The following is a 20,468-nucleotide window of genomic DNA, read 5'->3' on the forward strand; positions in this document are numbered from 1 at the left end:
CTTTTAAGATTATCAACAAAGGGCATAAAAATAGCAGTGTGAAAGCAAGTCCAGGAGACAGGTAGAGAAGGTTGTCAGAGTTTGTAACTCTTCCTGGGATGGTTCCCTCATCAACAACAAAGGCAGATTCCCTCTCCCTGAAGTTAAAACCTGGATGATAGGCTGCTTCGTGGAAACTTTCCTCTTCCTGCCTCTGAGACTGTGCAAACTAGCCTACGTACCCCGGCCTCATAAGCAGCAGTGTTCACAGTGAGGAATAAGGGATTGAGTGCAAGTCTGAAACTCATCTCTGCCACTTTCAAGCTAATGATCTTGGGTAAGTTATTTAACTTCTCTGTGACTAGTAAGTAAGGATAATAACCCACCACAGAGGTTTGCTGTGATGACAGTTATATTTTTCAGCACTGAGGACAGTGCCTGGGATCGAGTAATAATAACCTCATCAAGGGCAGAAATAGCAGCAGCATCTGGGAGTCTGGCTGTGCTCTGTCAGAACCGAAGACCTCCCTCTGAGATCTCAGACCCTTATTTGTGCTTTGCAGGGGATGGAGAGAAGTTGTGTCTCTGTGTCTTCCCTGTGCTACACTCAATGGGCTCAGAATGCACATCACCAGTCCTGGGTACAAGGACTCTCAGTCACCCCAAGTTCCAGGTTAGTTCTGTGAACCACGTGGAAAGCTAGAACTAGGGCCCCACGGAATGGTAGGACACTGGGTCAATTTTAAAATGGGATTAGTGTACTGCTAAAAGCTGGTAGTATGATAAGAGATCACTGGAAGAGCTTACTAACTCACAAAATTACGTGCACAAACACTGCAGTATGTGGGAAAACACACTGGGATTTGTTGCCAATATCTTCTTCAAAGCAAGAGCAATGTCTTGGTAAACTTAAGTAATGTTGGCAGCCCTGAATAAACCAGTGGTTTCACAATCTCTGTGTTTATGTCTTTGCGCATGCTAGGCACATGGTTAAGTTTTTCCCTCTCCTGGTATCCCATTTCACAGATGAGAAACTATGTCTCAGAGAAGCTAAACAACTTGTTCGAGTCTGACCCTTATAGAGCAGCACCCTTGACTTTGTATAGGGCTCTCTAGCCACTCCTGATAACTACTTCATTATGACCCTCACATAGTACTTTCTGTCCCTGCATATGGGGTTTCCCATCTCTGCCTGCAGCAATAGGGTCCTTCCGCAACTACCTTAATAAGCGTGTAACAGGTCCAGTACAAGGGTATTGAGAAGAGTCACACGGTTTCAGCCTCAGGCTCTGTCTGCTTTCTTGAGCAGGCTCTCTCTCTATCCTGAACTTCAGAGGAGGGCCTGTGGCTTAGACCAAGATGTAATTGGGGGGAGACCTGGGCTTTCCCTACTACTCAATTGGCTAGTAGCACACCATGCCTTAGGCCCCGTGGTTCTGAATCTTCTTTTCCCATTTACTGCTGCCCGACGTAAAATCTTTTTAATGACCTGATTTTATCTTTTTAAAATTGTGAGTGAAAAACACTCCTGCCTCTGCATTATACCAGTATAAGCACTGACCTCAGAATCAAGAGAATCTCAAACCTCACACTCATGTGATTTTCTCTTGCTCGGGCTATGGAAACGGTAACAGAAATAAGACACTTATGTCTCAAGTCACTAAGAAGCTGAAAGGAGAAAAATTCATATTAGGTAGGATAGGGGCCGTTTCTCTGCACATAACCAGTGCTTGGGGAGGAGAGGAGCGTTCCTTGTCCTGGGTCCTTGATTCTCAGGTCCATCTGGGAGTTCACGAACTCTTTGGAATGTGCCTACCTTCCTTTTAGATCTTTTCTTCATATAAGCCCCCAAGCTACCATAGAGCGTTCAGGATGAGACAGGATGTGATTCTCCTTTCCTTTCTTTTTACTTTGTCCTTCCTCCCTTTTGTGTTCTTCCCCTTTCTCCCATGTCCTTCTTTCCCCAAAGCCTGACATTGCTCCTGATTAAATGAAGATATACACAGGTAGGAGAAGAAGGGGACCTGAAACAGTCACAAGTTCTTATTGCAAATTCTTTTCTTTCCCATTTCAGGCTTTGGGGGAAAAAAAGAAGACACTCCTCCACCCAAGTAGAAACTCTTCCAAAAACCTGAATGGGGACTAAAAATCATCCACTGTCAGCCCATGGTCTATGTGTAAGCTAGAACTTCCTGTGCTTTGCATGTCTTATCACCGGGTGCTCTAAGGAAAGCAAAGGCATGGTGATCTCACCCTGGGAAAACCAAACAACCATCGCGGAATTTGTACTTAGAGGATTTTCCTCCATCCGACAGCTAAATATTTTCCTCTTCATGATGTTTTTAGTTTTCTACATCTTAATCATTTCTGGAAACATCCTCATTGTTCTGCTAGTTTTGTTCAGCCATCACCTCCATACCCCCATGTACTTCTTCCTGGTGAACTTGTCTTTTCTAGAGATCTGGTATACCTCCAACATTGTCCCCAAGATGTTGCTGATTATCATAGCGGAACAGAAGACCATCTCTGTGGCTGAGTGCCTGGCACAGTTCTACTTCTTCGGGTCCCTGGCTGCAACAGAGTGTCTGTTGCTTGCTGTGATGTCCTATGACCGATATCTGGCCATCTGCCAACCTCTCCACTATCCCATCCTCATGACTGGCCCCCTTTGCATTAAGCTGGCTTCCAGCTCTTGGCTCTGCTGCTTCCTCCTCACAGCAATCACTATGGTCCTGCTGTCTAGACTACCTTTCTGTGGACCCAATGAAATCGATCACTTCTTCTGCGACTTCACTCCTCTGGTCCATCTCTCCTGCAAGGACACTTCACTGACTGAGACCATTGCCTACGCCACTTCTTCTGCAGTAACTCTGCTTCCGTTTCTCCTCATCACAGCCTCCTACTCCCGCATTCTCATTGCTATCTTACGGATTCCATTGGGTACAGGCCGGAGAAAGGCCTTCTCCACCTGCTCCTCCCACCTCACTGTGGTCACCGTGTTTTATGGAACACTGATTGCCACATACCTTGTGCCTTCAGCCAGTTCTTCACAACTCTTGCGCAAAGGATTCTCTCTGCTCTACACCATCCTGACACCCATGTTCAACCCCATCATCTACAGCCTGAGAAACAGAGACATCCATGAAGCCCTGAAGGTGTGCCTGAGTAAGAAGCCAGGTTTCCTCCTCAGATGATGCAAAAAGGAAAAGTTCTGTATTTGTCCTAGGGAGGATGAATTGGATTGAATAATTTAGATTCTACATAAAGGGCACTAACTACACCAAGAGTTATTAAAGGTGGATGATCATATGCCTCTGGAGTTCTGACAACCTCAGGGGAATTGGTGTCCCAGGAAAGGTCTATGTAAGTCAGGTTCTGCTCCATTGTCTTCAGGAGACCTGGATCTTTTGTGTAAAAGTTCACCTTCAAAATGAGCTGCTAAGGCTGGTTGCTCATTTATTCAAATATTCATTAAGGTCTACTATGTTGGAGGCACTGTAGGTAGGTACTCCATACAGGTGATAAAAACGAACAAAAGCAGAGGCAGTCCCTGCTTTCACTGAACCCACAGTCTATGGGGGGATGAAAAACATTAATCAAATAACTAACGTAAAACTACATACATAAATATAAAACTACACTTTTGACTCAAAATTAAAAATCATAAGATGACTACTACGAACCCATTAGAAGGCCAAAATCTGGAACACGGACAACACTAAATGCTGGTGAATGTGTGGACCAACAGGAAGTTTCATTCATTGCTGGTGAGAGTGCAACATGGTGCAGCCACTTTAAAAGACAGTTTGGAAGTGTCTTACAAAATGAAATATACTTTTACCATACAATCCAGCAAATCACACGCCTTGGTATTTAACCAGATGAGTAAACTTATGTCTACACAAAAAAACTTTTTATGTGGGTGTTTGTCGCAGCTTTATTCATAAATGCCCAAATTTTGAAGCAACCAAGATGTCTTTCAATGGAAAATGGAAAAATAAACCGTGGTACCTTCAGACAATGAAATATTATTCAATGCTAAAATGTAATGAGCCATCAAGATCCAAAAGACATGGAGGAAACTCTAAGTAGATGTAATTAAGTGAAAGAGGCCAATCTGAAAAGGCTATGTACTATAAGATCCCAACTGTATGACATTCTGAAAAAAAGGCAAAATGATGGAGATAGTAAAAAGATCAGTAGTTGCCAGAGGTTAGGGCTGCAGGAGACATAAATAGAGAGCACATGCTAGATTTTAAGGCAGTGAAACTGTTCTGCATGATACTACGAAGTGGATACCTGCCATTATACATTTGGCAGAACCACCAGAAGTACAACGCCAAGAATGCACTCGAATGAAATTATGGACTTTGCGCGATAATGATGTGCCAGTGTAATGATGTGCCAGTACAGTGACTGTAACAAATGCGCCGGACTGGTGGGAAATGTTGATAATGGAGGAGACTGCGAGTGTGAGGATTAACCTTAAAAATAAAACTGCCAGTTATCTTACCAGCAAAAATGGATTTATTGGGGGCATAGTAGAGAACTGCAATCCGGAGCAAGCAAGCTATTACAGAACCGTAGGCAAGTCTGCAGAACAAAGAAGAGGAACGCTCATTTACAGAGGAAGGGAAAGCTAGGAAGGCTGTTACCAACAAAATGCCCACTGTAGTAAACTGGGAGTTCAAAGTATAGTGGCTTTTCATTGGCTGAACTGTGAATAAAGGCTCTCTTCCTCTCCTGCTGGGGCAGTAAAGTAGGAGCCATGTGCAGGATTCGTCTCTCCTGGTTGGATGTGTAGTTGACGAGTGATAGGGCATTCAGAGCTCCCTCTTGCTGGTCTCTCAACTCCATTCTAAAGGAGATTTCCTTTTATTAACTTTCGCTTCACCCTTTAGGGTAAGATGTTTCTCTGAAAGCATTGCTGATCAGGAGTCACACTGACCGAGCCACCCAGGCGCTCCCTTTTTAATTTTATTTCCATTGAAGTTAAGGGCACCTTATTGTTTCCATAATGTTCCAAAGTCATGAGCTACCCCAAAGGCATATCGACTATTGATATAAATGTTTGCAGTTTGCCCTTGCTATGGTACAAGCTTGAGTAAGGGCATATAACTCAGCCTGCGGGGCTGAAGTAGCCAAATGTAAAGATGCTGTTTCGGTGACTTCAAAAGGAACTGAAAACAGCACATCCAGCATAATACTTACCGTTTTAATCTTTTAAATAAGAACTATCAGTAAACCATTAAAAAGTCTGCATTGGTTAGAGGAGTTTGCTATAAATCACCATAGGGATTCAAAACATAATCTGCCAGAATTAAGCAGTCATAGGGATTTTCATCTTGTAGGAGCCCAACAGTGACCACGAGAAAGAATTGTTAAGGAAGCAGAGCATGCTTGCAAACAGGATGTTCTGCCAAGAACATTTTATACCGGGGTATAAAAATAAACCGCACGAAGGCTCAGGGAGAATTTTCTCCCTCCGGCCGGAGTTGTGTCTTTGTCTGTCTTTTGTGTGTCTTGTCTTTGTGTCATTTCGTTCGCAACATCTGGCGCCCAAAGCGGGGAAAGAAGCAGAGGGCGAACGAAACCGAAAAGGTGAGTACCCCGCGGGGATTGTAGATCCAAGGCAGGGGAACTTTTGGGAAAATTATGGGGAATTCCCCATCAGCAAAGGCACAATACATGGAGCTAGTCAAAGGACTTCTCCACTCCATCGGGGTGAAGGCATCTAGTCGCCGTTTATATGAGTTATTTTACCTTGTGGAGCAACATTGTTATGGGTTTAAGTGCCAACCCAAAGTACAATTAAACTTAAAGGAATGGAAATTAATACAAAAGGAATTACCGCGACAACATCAGAAAGGTAACATAATTCCTTTGAAATTGTGGACTCTATGTAGTTTTATCACTCAAGCACTTGCATTGCTTTCTACAGATAGTGAAACTAAATCTATAAAATCTGAGGTGATTTATGAGGAAATCCCTAACGAAAAACAAAAAGAATCAAATGCTGCCGCTTTAAATGACGCTTCTGCAGCTGCCGCTTTGCATTCCAGGGATGGGGAATCAGATACCGAATCTGATAGTTCTAGTGAGTCCTCCTCGTCGTCTGACAGGAACAACGAAGTTGATAAAGTGACCCGACTTTTTCAACAATGGTGGAAAACACAAAATGAAGGAACAAATTCTCAAAAGTCATGATTGGGTCCCACCAAAAGTAATAAATACCTCACAGATACTGAATAGTCAAAGCTGTAATTGTAATTGGTGCTTATGTGATGATGCTACATGTACTGTAATACCCCCGTCCCTTACTTCTTAAAAACCCTATTTGCTATTGTTCTTCGCTTCATCTTGCTGCCACGACACTAATAGGCAAATGAGCCCCTGCTCGAGATTGTAATAAAGACCCTTCTGTATTTGNTGCTATTGTTCTTCGCTTCATCTTACTGCCACGACACTAATAGGCAAATGAGCCCCTGCTCGAGATTGTAATAAAGACCCTTTTGTATTTGCATCGGTGTCGGCTCCTTGGAGGTCTCTGGGAACTCGCAAATCGGACACAACATTAGCTCTCCCGGGATTCCCCAGAACCCCCGAGCTGGAGGGTCATCCAGCTGGTAAAAATCTCTTTCTGTTGTGTTTATCTGTGTAACTCTGATCTCGAGACAAATCTATATTAGGCGACCAAAGGTGGTTAAGGCGGACGCGCTGGGGGGCCGCGGTCGCAGGAGACCTGGAAGACGTTCCAGGCTCCTTCTGTATCGGAGGGGGAAAAATGTCCAGTGGACTGCCTCTAACCTGTATTCTGTATTGGTTCAGAGGGACAGGGCAGGTTGTGCCCAGGATCCAACCGAAAGCCTTCGTCCCAGTTTGTTTCTTTTCGGCAACGCCGCCATCCTGGTTTCAGTTTCATTTCCCCGCGAAGCGAACTTTGTTATCTGTCTCTCTATGTGTGTCTATGACTATCAGTTGTGTCTGTTGGACTTTTATTACTGGGCGACTAAGACTGGCAAAATGAGACAGACACCCTCTAAACCCCTGGACCTATTATTGCTCATTCACTTCAAGGATATCAGAGCTCAAACACACAATCTCTCCGTGAAAAAAATTTTTCTGTTCCCAGGTGCCTATTGCCAAGTTCCTGCTCTGCATTCGCGAATGAACTTCTGCTTGGACACAGCCTTGTGTGTGCACGTAGGTTGTCTTAACCTTGAGTTTACTACTTGGTCAGCACCCTGGCTCGTTTACAAGCTTAGGATGTTCCGGCTCGGAGTGCATCCTACGATTAGGGACAGTCAGCCTGGGACAGGCCCTTCATTGTCAGCCTGGGACAGTAACCCCTTTGTTTTCCAACAACCCTTAAAAATGACTACTACGTTAGGAATAACCAAACCTTTAATGGTGTCAGATTTACGCTCTACAACTTCAGGAAGTGCTGCTGCTGATTTGCCTCTCACTGAAAATGTTCTTTTGTCTCCGGGAGGTGGCATTTATAAATTAAGAACCAACATATTTGGCCCATTGCCTAAAGGCACCTTTGGCTTAATATTGGGCCGCAACAGCACAGCTTTAAGAGGTCTAACTATAATTCCTGGAGTAATAAACTCTGATTTTGTTGGAAAAATTTTAATCATGGTTTCTACTTCTATTACGCTTTCACTATTGGCTGGAGAATGTATAGCACAAATACTTCTTTTATCTTATCTTCCCTTTTCTACGCTTCCTAATGAAAGGTCAGGAGGTTCTGGAAGTACTGGGCAACACATATTTTGGGAGATACTCATCAAGGATTCTTGCCCTGTTCTTTCTTTAGCCGTACAAAAAAGGAACTTTGAAGGGTTAATAAACACAGGGGCAGATGTTTTGGTCATTTCCTCTCAACAATGGCCCCAGGACTGGAACAAAGAAAAAAGTCCTCTAATGCTGACAGGATTAGACTCTATTACAGATGTTTAAAAAAGTACTCGTCCTTTACAATGCCAGTTTCATAATAAAAAAACAGTTTTTGTCACTTTTTATATTGTTAATATACCTATTAATATATGGGGAAGAGATCTTCTCTCTCCCACGGGGGCTTCTGTAGCCATTCCGTCAGAAAACTACTGGCCACTACTCAAATTCCTCGAGCACTCCCTTTAAAATGGATAATTAATACTCCTAAATGGATTGAACAGTGGCCATTACCAAAAATAAAACTCGAGGCCTGAGAACAATTAGTATCAGAGCAACTTCAACTTGGCCATATAGAGCCCTCTACTTCCCCTTGGGATTCTCCTGTGTTTGTTATAAAAAAAAAATCTGGAAAATGAAAAATGTTAACTGATTTAAGAGAAGTTAATAAATGTATTAAACCTATGGGAGCCTTACAATTGGGCCTTCCTTCTCCCACTCTTATTCCTCATAATTGGTCTTTAATGGTACTAGATCTTAAAGATTGTTTTTTTTTTTTACCATTCCTTTACAATTACAAGATAAAGATAAATTTGCTTTCACGGTTCCTGTTCTTAATCACACTCAACCTGTTAAGCGCTACCAATGGACAGTCTTACCACAGGGAATAATAAATAGTCCTACCTTATGTCAAGAGTTTGTAGCTCGTTCTTTACAGTCTATCCGTCAAGAGTATCCTAATTATATTCTCTATCATTATATGGATGATCTCTTATTGACAACTCCCAGTATTACTGAACGTAATAAATTCTTCTTAAAGGTACAGGAAGCTTTAAAACAATATAACTTACATATAGCACCAGAGAAAGTTCAAAAGGATTTTCCCATTTCTTATTTAGAAACAATATTAAAACAACACCAAATCCGGCCTCAAAAATTACAAATTAGAAGAGACCACTTAAAAACTTTAAATGACTTCCAAAAGTTATTAGGAGATATTAATTGGCTACGCCCAGTACTTGGGATTCCTACTTATCAATTACAACACTTATTTTCTACTTTAAAGGAAGACACAGCTTTAGATAGTCCCCAAATCTTAACCCCTTTGGCTTTACAAAAACTTCAATTTGTTGAACAAAAATTAAATAATGGTTTTTTAACATATTTCTGCTTCTCAACCTATTTCATTCATAATATTTCATACCCCTCATTCTCCATCTGGTGCGATTACTCAAAAAAAAAAAAAAAAAGAAGTAATAGAATGGGTTTTTTTACCCAACAGTTTCTCCAAAAAATTAACTACATATATGGATAAATTGGCATTTCTTATACAAAAGGGTCACAATCGTATTCTACAATTATCAGGAAAAGAACCACACCAAATTGTTACTCAATTAACAAATACTCAAACATCTTTATGCTTACAATTTAATGAAAATTGACAGATTTCCCTTGCTTCATTTCCTGGATCATTTTCTAATCATTATCCGTCATCTATATTCATTGATTTTCTTCAAACTAACCCCATGATACCTCAATCTCCGATTTCAAGTGTTCCAGTTAAAGGACCCACTGTTTTTACTGATGCAAATAAAAACACTGCTGGATATTGGACTTTTGAATGTTCTAAAGTCCTTCCCCATTCGTTCTCCTCTGTACAGCCTGCTGAGTTGTGGGCTATTTATTTAGTTTTGCAAAATTTTCCTCAACTTCCTGTTAATATTGTTTCAGATTCTCAATATGTTGTTCTCTCTTGTCTACAGCTTCCTCAGGTTTCACTGCCTGTAACTCTTAAGACAGTTATTGATAAATTGTTTTATCAGGTACAACAATCGCTCTTGCGGCGTTCAAAATCAATTTTCTTTACTCATATCCGTACACATTCCGCCCTTCCTGGACCCTTGTCATTTGGAAATGCTACAATTGATGCATTACTTTATCCTATAGAAGCAGCAAAACAAGAGCATCATCTGCAACATACTAACTCTAAAGGATTAAAAAAATCTTATGCTATTACTCAAAAACAAGCTCAAAATATTGTTCACTCTTGTTCCATATGTGCGCCTTTCACCTTACCATTTACCCCACCAGGTGTCAACATAAAGAGGATTACAAGCAAATCAGATATGGCAAATGGATGTAATTTTTATTTCATCTTTTGGACAACAAAAATGCGTCCATCATACTATAGATACATGCACATATTTCCAATGGGCTACTGCATTACATTCTGAAAAAGCTGACACTGTTATTACTCATTTATTGTCTTGTTTTGCAATTATGGGAGTACCAATTGAATTAAAAACTGATAACACACCTGCCTACCAATCTGCAAAATTAGCTCATTTTTTATCCCAATGTCATATAACTCATACTTTTGACATCCCTTATAATAGTCAAGGACAAACTATCATTGAAAAAACTAATCGTACTTTACGTGAATATATTAAAAAAAAAAGGGGGGGAACAGGAGAGATTCATGAAACCAAAAGACATCTTGAATAAAACCTTACTTACTTTAAATTTTCTGAATATTTGGAGCAAAGAAAATCTATCAGCAGCAGAATTGCATTTTCGAAGGAAAGAAGAGGATAGGAAGATCTTGAATACACTCATTTGGTATAAAGATAAAGAGAAAGGTTGGATTCCAGCATCACTGATATACTTGGGACGAGGTTATGCTTTCATATCTGTTGATAATTTTAGGTTTTGGGCCCCAACTCGATTGATCAAGATTCATAATGGATGACCGCTTTGTGCGAAAATTTGAAGAGCTTTCTGCACAGTGGAGCTTTACCTTCCCTAACCGATCTGCGTCCCCTCCAACATGGGGGCAACTGAAGAAGCTTACACAGGAGGCTGAGAAAACTCTCACTAATGCTGGTCAACCTTTTAATTCTACTAATCTGCCGTTGGCTATGTTGGCTGTAATTACCTGTCAGGTAATGTATGCGCAAGCGATAGAATATACTTATTGGGCTTATGTTCCTAATCCTCCTCTTGTGAGAGCTGTCTCTTGGGGTGAACCTGAAGTACAGGTATGCACCAATGAAACTGCATACTTCCCACCACCCGTGTGTGGAGGAATTGAACATTTATATCATCATATTAATCAATATAGCATAAGTAATGTTACTGTTGCAGTGGAAGGCCTCCCCTTGAACATTGGAGGACATCCCTTTTGCCTCTCTACAAGAAAGCATAATCATCACTCTTATAATACTTGGGGGGTAAAATATAATAATTATCATCCTGCTGTCTTTAGTGTGCTTGTTTCCACCAGGGGATTCAACACCTCTATGACCCCGATGAGTCACCATCCTGATACCTTTATACCATTATGCCCTTCTAATTTTTTTATTCCTTCCTTAGAATCTTTGGAATGGGAAAGTTGCCGAGGTCATAGGCCTTTTAAGGTCATGAACTATTCTGGATTTGTTATTGTAGATTGGAGCCCTGATCATGGTCAAATTTTAGAAAAATGGTCCAACAAAACTCTCAAATGGCATCAAATTAATGGTACTTTAACGGGTAACGGTAATGAAACCATAAAATGGCAGCCGTTTGCACTCGTTCCCCCTCAGTTGCAATTGTTAAGGTATCCCCACTTTCAAGGGAAAATTTGGAAATTATGGACAGTTTCAGGGAATCTCACTATATGGTCAGGAAACTATACTTTGAATATGACTGAAAGTTCAGGTCCCTTTCATGTTAACTTGCATGTTAATAAATCTTATTTTGCTATGGCTTGTCTAAAATACCCCTTTGCATTGTTGTATGGGAATTGGACTTGAAATGCTTTAGAAGGATCTATATCATGTAATCATTGTAATTTAACACAATGTGTAAATCAGTCATGGTGGAAAAACTTTGAACCACAAACCAACAACTCTAATTTTTCATTGGTGGTTGTTAAAACTCGAACCGAAGTATGGCTACCTGTAAATTTGACAAGACCTTGGTCGGACTCTTTTACTGTATCTCATTTGGTGGCTGCTGTACAGACCTTACTTCACCGATCCCGACACATGCTTGGAGTAATCATAGCTTCAGTTCTTGCAGTGGCTTCGGTTACTGCAACCGCTGCCGTGGCCGGACTTGCTTTGCATCAAAGAATCCAAACAGCACACTTTGTACAGGAGTGGTATAAAGACTCTCATTTATTATGGCAACAACAACGAAATTTGGATACACAACTTACAACTGATGTACTCAATCTTCAACATACTGTTTCTTGGCTTGGGGATCAACTAACTGTCTTATCCACAAGAAGTATGTTAAAATGTGATTGGAACTCCTCTCAATTATGTATAACACCTGTGCCTTTCAACATGAGTGAGGGCTGGGAAAAGGTGAAACGGTCATTAGCAGGACATCAAAACCTAACTAAGGAAATTATGGAGTTAGAGCAGCAAATTTTGTCTACATTTAGCAAAACGCTACCTGACATTACTGGGTCTAATCTGTTAAAGGATTTACGGGAAGGGGTAGATAATTTGAATCCTCTTGGGCATGTGTCTACCCTAATTGGAACTACTTTCGGAAATACCTTGTTCATAATACTCTTATGCTATGTTATTATTTTAGTCTTCCGGTGCTGGCGATGAAAGCAACAACTAAAAAAGGATAGACAACGCGTTCTTGCTGCCTTACAGCTTGCTACTACTTCTCAGAAAAAAGGGGGAGATGTAGGAGCCCGACAGTGACCACGAGAAAGAATGGTTAAGGAAGCAGAGCATGCTTGCAAACAGGATGTTCTGCCAAGAAGCCTGCACGCAATATCCAAGGTTAACGATCTGCTCGCATATGAGGGAATGTGCCCTCACTGAAAATAGGGAAGAGGCTGGAGTTCTGGGCAGGCTTCTCAGTAAACATGCTGTGGTCAATTCCTCCCTTTGTTCCCCCCGTCCTTGGAAAAAGAATGCGTTTCTTTGATTTTGGTATGTGTCCAGCTACCGGGGTATAAAAATAAACCGCACGAAGGCTCAGGGAGAATTTTCCCCCTCCGGCCGGAGTTGTGTCTTTGTCTGTCTTTTGTGTGTCTTGTCTTTGTGTCATTTCGTTTGCAACACATCTGGATCCAAATGTAATCCTTATGCTGAGATCAGGTGGCTTAAGTGTCCCATGTGAGTTAAGCAAACTGCAATTTTTCTTTGGAAACTTTATGTCCCTTTAAGGCCAAAATTTTCAACAGGTAGAAGAGGTTTGATAAGGGGAGCAAAGTTGCAAATCGTGTATATATTACAACAAAGTAGAGGCCACAGAAAATTTTCTATCGTCCAAGTCAGCTTCTAAGGTTTGTGAAAAGAATTGTCAGTGAAACCCTGAGGCCTTACTGTCCAGATGTAGTTTCTTCTTTCCAAGTGAAAGCAAAAGATGTTGGCTATCCTTATCAACTGGAATACTAAAAACATAACACATAGGTCAATGATAGTGAAAAATGTGCTTTTAGTGGGAAGATATTTGCAACACAGAGTGTTTAGGAACAACAAGGTACCAAAGGATAACAATCGTATTATTGCTCAGAGGTCCTAGAAAAACCACCATCGTTTCGCTCGGGGTTATTTCACAGGTAAAATAGGGATATTACAGGAACTAGCACAGGGGATAATGAGGGCCTGAAATTTGTAGTCTTCTATTATGGGTCTGATGCCTTAGAGAGCTTCCATGTTTCGAGGGTATTGATTATTTATGGAAGAAGGTTTTGAAGGATCTCTTTGAATCCTAATAGCAGGTGCACTGTGAATTCTGCCAATATCAGCTGAGGATTTTGCCCATAAAGAAATGGTACCTGATTCAACAAGAATAAATAAGCAGTGTCCCCAGACTCAGCTATAGTGTCAGAGATAGAACTAATAAAGATGCCAAAGGATCATTTAATTCTGCTGGTTGGCTATTTTGATGACTATTGTCAAATTCTAGAGTTATTTCCCCTTCTGGGAGAAAGAAATTCTGGCATGATGTTTCTCGAAGATATCTCAGCCCAAAAAATTAACAAGGTATAGTAACGAAGGAGAAAAGGGATTGTGTCCGTCAAAGAGCCTACACAAAAGGGAACAGGTTTGGAGATAGAAACGTGTTGAGGTTTGTTAGAGACCCTCACAATTTGAACCGTGTTAATGCTTTGAGGCAGGGGCTACTTTACAGCAGTGGACACTTCCAGTGTTCAACAGGGACAGAGATTAATTTCCAATCTGGAGAGTGGTTTCTCCGAGCTGATTAAGAAGGAGGATCTGGAAGAGCCCCTACGCTTCCTCAGAGCCCCGTAACTGAGAATTGGGAGGACATTGGAATGACTAGCTAGAAGGCTGAAGGTGCCTTGAGCACTTAAATTCATAACAATCTTTTTTCTCAATGTTCCAGCTCTTGGCAATAAGAGAAAAACTAGGGGGTGGGGAGGGGAGGTAGATGGGTTGCTTTTGTCCAGGGGCCTTTATTTGCCTGAGCTGAAAACAGAATTTTAGCACTCTTTCTTTTAGGTGACTCATCTGGGATGTGACAGAACTGGTTTACCAAATGAACTAAATTTGGAGTTGGTAGTTTCCCATTCCATCCTAGTCCTTCTAACCAAAAGAGAATGATCCTGGTTCAGCCTATTAAACATAGAGTTAGATGCTACCCAGGTGGATTCAACATCTAAATGAAGACCAGAATTTTCTTAAAAGGCAGTATGGAGTTGACTGTAATAGTCACAGACAGGTCCATCAGGCTTTTGTGTGGAAGCCTGGATTTTCTTTCAATCACCAGGCTTAGGAAAACCTACTGCAATTGCTCAGTGGAGATTTCCAGCAAGTGTTCTAACATCTCGCCAAAAGTTAGGGGTCTCTTTCACTAAATCTCCTTCAGGATTTTCCTCTGGTCAGTTGCACCCGATGTTTGGCCAGCAAGCATGGGACCTAATTGATATAAATCTGAGAAATTAGGTGGGTGAGTTTGAGTAACTATGCTAAACTATTCAGCAAACTTTTGGAAATCCACAGTCACTTTACAAAACTTTAACTATTGCTTAGTCCAGAGAACATAAGACACGTGGGATTTACTTAGATCCTCAGAAGACTGAACTTTAAAGAGGAAGGATTTAATAGGCTCAGAGGAGGAGGGATGAGGAAAGATTCATGGAAAAGAGAGGTTTGACAGAGAGAAGAGAGGAAAATGGTGCCAGAGGTGGGGCCTGAGCACAAGGCAGATGCAGACAAAGATGGATGGGGGCAGCACATGGTGGGGGGAGGCCTCAGAAGTCATTTTGAGGTCTTTCAATTGTTTGCCTCGCTTAATTTAGAAATAGTACTTTTGCAAAGAGGCAAACTTAGACTCTGAAAGCTTCTGGAAGCCTCAAGGTACCGTTTAAAATAGGTATCCCTGAGGCGCTTGGATGGCTCAGTCGGTTGAGCATCCAACCCTTTTTTTTTTTGTATCATCTTTTATTTTNACCGTTTTCCAGAGGGGCTGCACCAGTTTACATTCTCACCAACAGTGTAGGAGGGTGCCCGTTTCTCCACATCCTCGCCAGCATCTAGAGTCCTCTGACTGAGCATCCAACTCTTGATTTCGGCTCAGGTCAAGATCCCAGGGTCATGGGATTGAGCCCCACATCGGGTGTTGCATTGACGGTGCACACACACATGTGTACACTCTAAATAAATAAACAAATAAACTTAAAAAAACAGGTATCCTATTCAAGTTTTTTGTGTGCTTGTTTCTTTTGGAGCCACAGCTTTCTAATTTGATTTTTAGTAAAACAAGTTTGGGGAGATGACAATTTTCCATAATAGCCACTGAAGTTCTAAATTATTTTGGTTAAGGCAGTCCACGTTGTTATAAATGTGCAGGAGGGGAGGGAGGAGTTAAGATGGAGGAGAAGTAGGGGGACTGGACTTACAAGTGTGTTTTCCCTTGTAACCCAAACATGGCTGTATTAAGGACAGAACACTTGTAATGCCCAGGAAATCTATCTCTGCTTCATCTTTTTTCCCACCCCTTTCATTTTTCTCTTCGTATGGGATCAGGTCCCCTTCCCTTTCCTTTTTTCCAGGGTTACTTCAACAAAAAATCAAAGAATACCTGGTGGAAGGTCTAAACAATCCACCATTATGAGTAAGAAGGAGCTTTATAGAGGACTGACCAGTGGGATAAAGCAGCCAAATATGCAACAACACAGTGCACGCACCAGACTCCAAAAACACCTCCTGAAGTGTTAGGCCCTGGACAGTGTATGACCCCTTTTTAATATAGTAGTTCTTACAGGTGCAAGACACATAACAAGCTATTAAAAAAGGTAGAAGACAGAAACCTAGCCAAAATGATAAAATGGAAGAATTCACAAAAGAAATTCCAGGAAGAACTGACAGCTAAAGAACTGTTCAAAACAGATATAAACGATATATATGAACAAGAACTTAGAATAACAGTCATAAGACAAATAGCCAGGCTTGAAAAAAAGCATAGAAGATAGCAGAAGATCTATTTATGCAGAGATCAAAGACCTAAGAAATCATCATGATGAATTAAGAAACGCTATAAATGAGATGCAAAATAAACTAGACGCAGTGACAGCAAGGATGGAAGAAACAGAGGAAAGAATAGGTGAAATACAAGATAAAATTATGGAAAATAATGAAGCTGAAAAACAGAAGGAAAGGAAATTACTAGACCAAGAGGGGAGAATTAGAGACCTAAGTGATTCAATGAAATGAAATAATATCCATATCATAGGAGTTCAAAAAGAAGAAGACAGGCAGAAAAGGGCAGAAGGTTTATTTGAACAAATTATACCTGAAAAATTCCCTATCCGGGGAAGGAAACAGGCATCCAGGTCCAAGAGACACAGAGAACTCTCTTTAAAACCAACAAAAACAGATCAACACCATGACATTTCATAGTGAAACTGGCAAAATACAAAATAAAGAGAGAACTTTGAAAGCAGCCAGGGACAAACAGACCTTAACCTACAAGGGTAGTAGTTAATGCAGAAGGGTAGTAGCAGACTTGTTGACTGAAACTTAGCAGGACAGAAGGGAGTGGCAGGAAGTATTCAATGTGCTGAATAGGAAAAATATGCAGCCAAGAATCCTTTATCCAGCAAGGCTGTCATTCAGAATAGAAGGAGAGAGAAAAGCTTTCCCAAACAAACAAAAAGAAGTTCATGGTCATGAACTAAACTAACCAGCCACTAAACCAGCCCTGCAGGAGATCCTAAGGGGGAATCTGTGAGTGGAAAGCAGCAAAGACTACAAAGGACCAGAGACATCACCATAAGCACGAAACATACAGATAACACAATGACACTAAATCCGTATCTTTCAATAATCACTCTGAATGTAAAAGGACTAAACGCCCCAATCAAAAGACACTGGGTATCAGAATGGATAAAAAAACAAAATCCATATATATGCTGCCTACAAGAGACTCATTTTATACCTGAGGACACCCTCAGATTAAAAGTGAGAGTATAGAGAACCATCTATCATGCTACTGGATGGCAAAAGAAAGTTGGATTTTAAAATGAAGACTGTAACAAGAGATGAAGAAGGGCAGGGGCACCTGGGTGGCTCAGTTGGTTGAGCGTCCAACTTTGGCTCAGGTCATGATCTCATGGTTCGTGGGTTCGAGCCCCATGTCAGGCTCTGTGCTGACAGCTAGCTCAGAGCCTGGAGCTTGCTTCAGATTCTGTGTCTCCCTCTCTCTCTCTGACCCTCCCCTGCTCACACTGTCTCTCTCTCTCTCTCTCTCAGAAATAAATAAAAACATTTAAAAATTTTTTATTAACAAAAAGAGATGAAGAGCATTATACCATAATTAAGGGGTTTATTCATCAAGAAGAACTAACAATTGTAAATGTTTATGCCGCCAACATGGAAACACCCAAATATATAAATCAATTAATTACAAACATAAATAAATATATAGACAATAATACCATGATTGTAGGGGACTTTAATGCTCCACTTACAGCAAGAGACAGATCCTCGAGGCAGAAAATCAGTAAGGAAACAATGACTGAATGACACACTGGACGAGGTGGACTTAACAGATATATTCAGAACTTTTCATCCAAAAGCAGCAGAGTACACATTCTTCTTGAGTGCACATGGAACATTCTCCAAAATAGATCACATACTGGGTCACAAAACAGCTCTCAACAAATATAAAAGGATTGAGATCGTACCATGCATATTTTTCAGATCACAATGCTATGAAACTCAAAATGAAACACAAGAAAAATTTGGAAAGCTCTCAAACACATGAAGGTTAAAGAATATCCTACTAAAGAATGAATGGATCAACCAGGAAATTAAAGAAGAAATTAAAAAATATATAGAAATTGGGGCGCCTGGGTGGCTTAGTCGGTTTAGCGTCTGACTTTCGCTTAGGTCATGATCTCGCGGTTCGTGGGTTCGAGCCCCGCGTCAGGCTCTGTGCTGACTGCCAGCTCAGCGCATGGAGCCTGCTTTGGAGTCTATGTCTCCCTCTCTCTCTGACCCTCCCCTGCTCACGCTGTCTCTCTCTCTCTCCTAGAAATAAATAAAAATATTTAAAAAATATATATGGAAGCCAATGAAAAGGTAAACATGAAAGTCCAACCCTTCAGGATGCAACAAAGGCTGTCTTAAGAGGAAAATACATTGCAATCCAGGACTATGTCAAAAAGCAAGAAAGGTTTCAAATATACAACCTAACCTCCCACCTAAAGGAACCAGAAAGGCAGCAGCAAAGAAAGCCCAAAGCCAGCAGCAGAAGAAAAATAATAAAGATTAGAGCAGAAACAAACAACATAGAATAAAAAAAATACCAGTAGAACAGATCAATGAATTTTAGAGCTGTTTTTCTCAAAGAACAACCAAAATGGATAAACCCCTAGCCAGACTTCTCAAAAGAAAAGAGAGAGGACCCAAATAGATAAAATCATGAATGAAAGAGGAGAGGTCAACAACCAATGCCACAGAAATACAAACCATTATTAGAGAAAATAATGAAAAATTATATGCCAACAAACTGGACAATCTGGAAGAAATGGACAAATTCCTAGACACTCACACATTACCAAAACGCAAATGGGAAGAAATAGAACGTTTGAACAGACCCATAACCAGTGAAGAAATTGAACTGGTTATCAAAAATCTCCCAACAAGTAAGAGTCCTGGGACAGATGCCTTCCCAGAGAAATTCTACCAGGTATTTAAAGAAGGGTTAATACCTATTCTTCTCACGATGTTCCAAAAAATAGAAACGGAAGAAAAGCTTCTAGACTCATTCAATGAGGACATTATCTTGATTCCAAAACCAGATAAAGACTCCACTGAAAAGGAGAATTATAAGCCAATATCCTTGATGACCATGGTTGCAAAAGTTCTCAACAAGATACTAGCAAATTGAATTTACAGCATGTTAAAAAGAATTATTCACATGATCAAGTGGGATTCATTCCTGGGCTTCAGGGCTGGTTCAATATTTGCAAATCAATCAATGTGATACATCAGATTAACAGAAGAAAGGATAAGAACCATATGATCCTGTCAATAGACCAGAAAAAGCATTTGACAAAACACAGCATCCTTTCTTAATAAAAACCATCAAGAAAGTCAGGATAGAAGGGACATACCTTAACATCATAAATGCCATATAAGAAAGAACCACAGCTAATACTATCCTTAATGGGGAAAAACTGAGAGCTTTCCCCCTGAAATCAGGAACACGGCGGGGATGTTCACTCTCACCACTGTTGTTTAACATAGTGCTGGAAGTCCCAGCATCAGTAATCAGACAACAAAATGAAATAAAAGGCATCCAAATTGGCAAAGAAGTCAAACTTTCACTCTTCACAGATGACATGATATTCTACATGGAAAACCCGAAAGACTCCACCAAAAAACTGCTAGAGCTGGTACATGAATTCAGCAAAGTAACAGAATATAAAATCATTGTACAGAAATCGGTTGCATTTCTTTTTTTAAATTTTTTTTTAATGTTTTATTTATTTTTAGGAGAGAGAGAGAGAGACGGCGTGAGCAGGGGTGGGTCAGAGAGAGAGGGAGTCACAGACTGAAACAGGCTCCAGGCTCTGAGCTGGCAGTCAGCACAGAGCCCGACGTGGGGCTCGAACCCACGAACCGCGAGATCATGACCTAAGCGAAAGTCGGGCGCTTAACCGACTAAGCCACCCAGGCGCCCCAGAAATCGGTTGCATTTCTATACACCAATAATGAAGCAGCAGAAATAGATATCAAGGAATTGATCCCATTTACAATTGTAGCAAAAACTATAAAATATCTAGGAATAAACCTAACCAAAGAGGTAAAATATATGTATGTTGAAAACTATAGAAAGCTTACGAAAGAAATTGAAGAAGACACAAAGAAACTGAAAAAACATCCCATGCTCATGGATAGGAAGAATAAATATTGTTAAAAAGTCGATAATACCCAAGCAATCTACACATTCAATGCAATCCCAATAAAAATAGCACCAACATTCTTCACAGAACTAGAACAAACGATCCTAAAAATTTTATGGAACCACAAAAGACCCCAAATAGCCAAAGTAATGTTGAAAAAGAAAACCAAAGTTGGAGCCATCACTTTCAAATCCCAGAC

At 40.7% G+C, this 20,468-nt stretch overlaps 1 protein-coding gene and 1 long non-coding RNA gene across 2 annotated transcripts; both read left to right on the plus strand.

Annotated features, from left to right (window-relative positions):
• Positions 1 to 2,219: 2,219 nt before the first annotated feature.
• LOC144232710 (olfactory receptor 11A1-like) lies at positions 2,220 to 3,173 on the plus strand. The gene has a single exon (XM_077765545.1). The coding sequence runs from the start codon at positions 2,220 to 2,222 to the stop codon at positions 3,171 to 3,173; it is 954 nt and encodes a 317-aa protein (XP_077621671.1).
• Positions 3,174 to 5,473: 2,300 nt separating this feature from the next.
• Positions 5,474 to 12,892, plus strand: LOC144232709 (uncharacterized). Its single transcript, XR_013335495.1, has 3 exons — positions 5,474 to 5,580; positions 10,585 to 10,820; positions 12,466 to 12,892. It is a non-coding gene; the product is annotated as an uncharacterized LOC144232709 (long non-coding RNA).
• The last annotated feature ends 7,576 nt before the right edge of the window (positions 12,893 to 20,468 follow it).

This window comes from Crocuta crocuta, unplaced genomic scaffold, assembly GCF_008692635.1.
Source record: "Crocuta crocuta isolate KB4526 unplaced genomic scaffold, BGI_CrCroc_1.0 scaffold274, whole genome shotgun sequence".
Taxonomy (NCBI): Eukaryota; Metazoa; Chordata; class Mammalia; order Carnivora; family Hyaenidae; genus Crocuta; species Crocuta crocuta.

What these genes read in the sequence shown, in the direction of transcription:
- LOC144232710 (XM_077765545.1), top strand. Translation starts at nt 2,220, where the DNA reads ATGGTGATCTCACCCTGGGAAAACCAAACAACCATCGCGGAATTTGTA.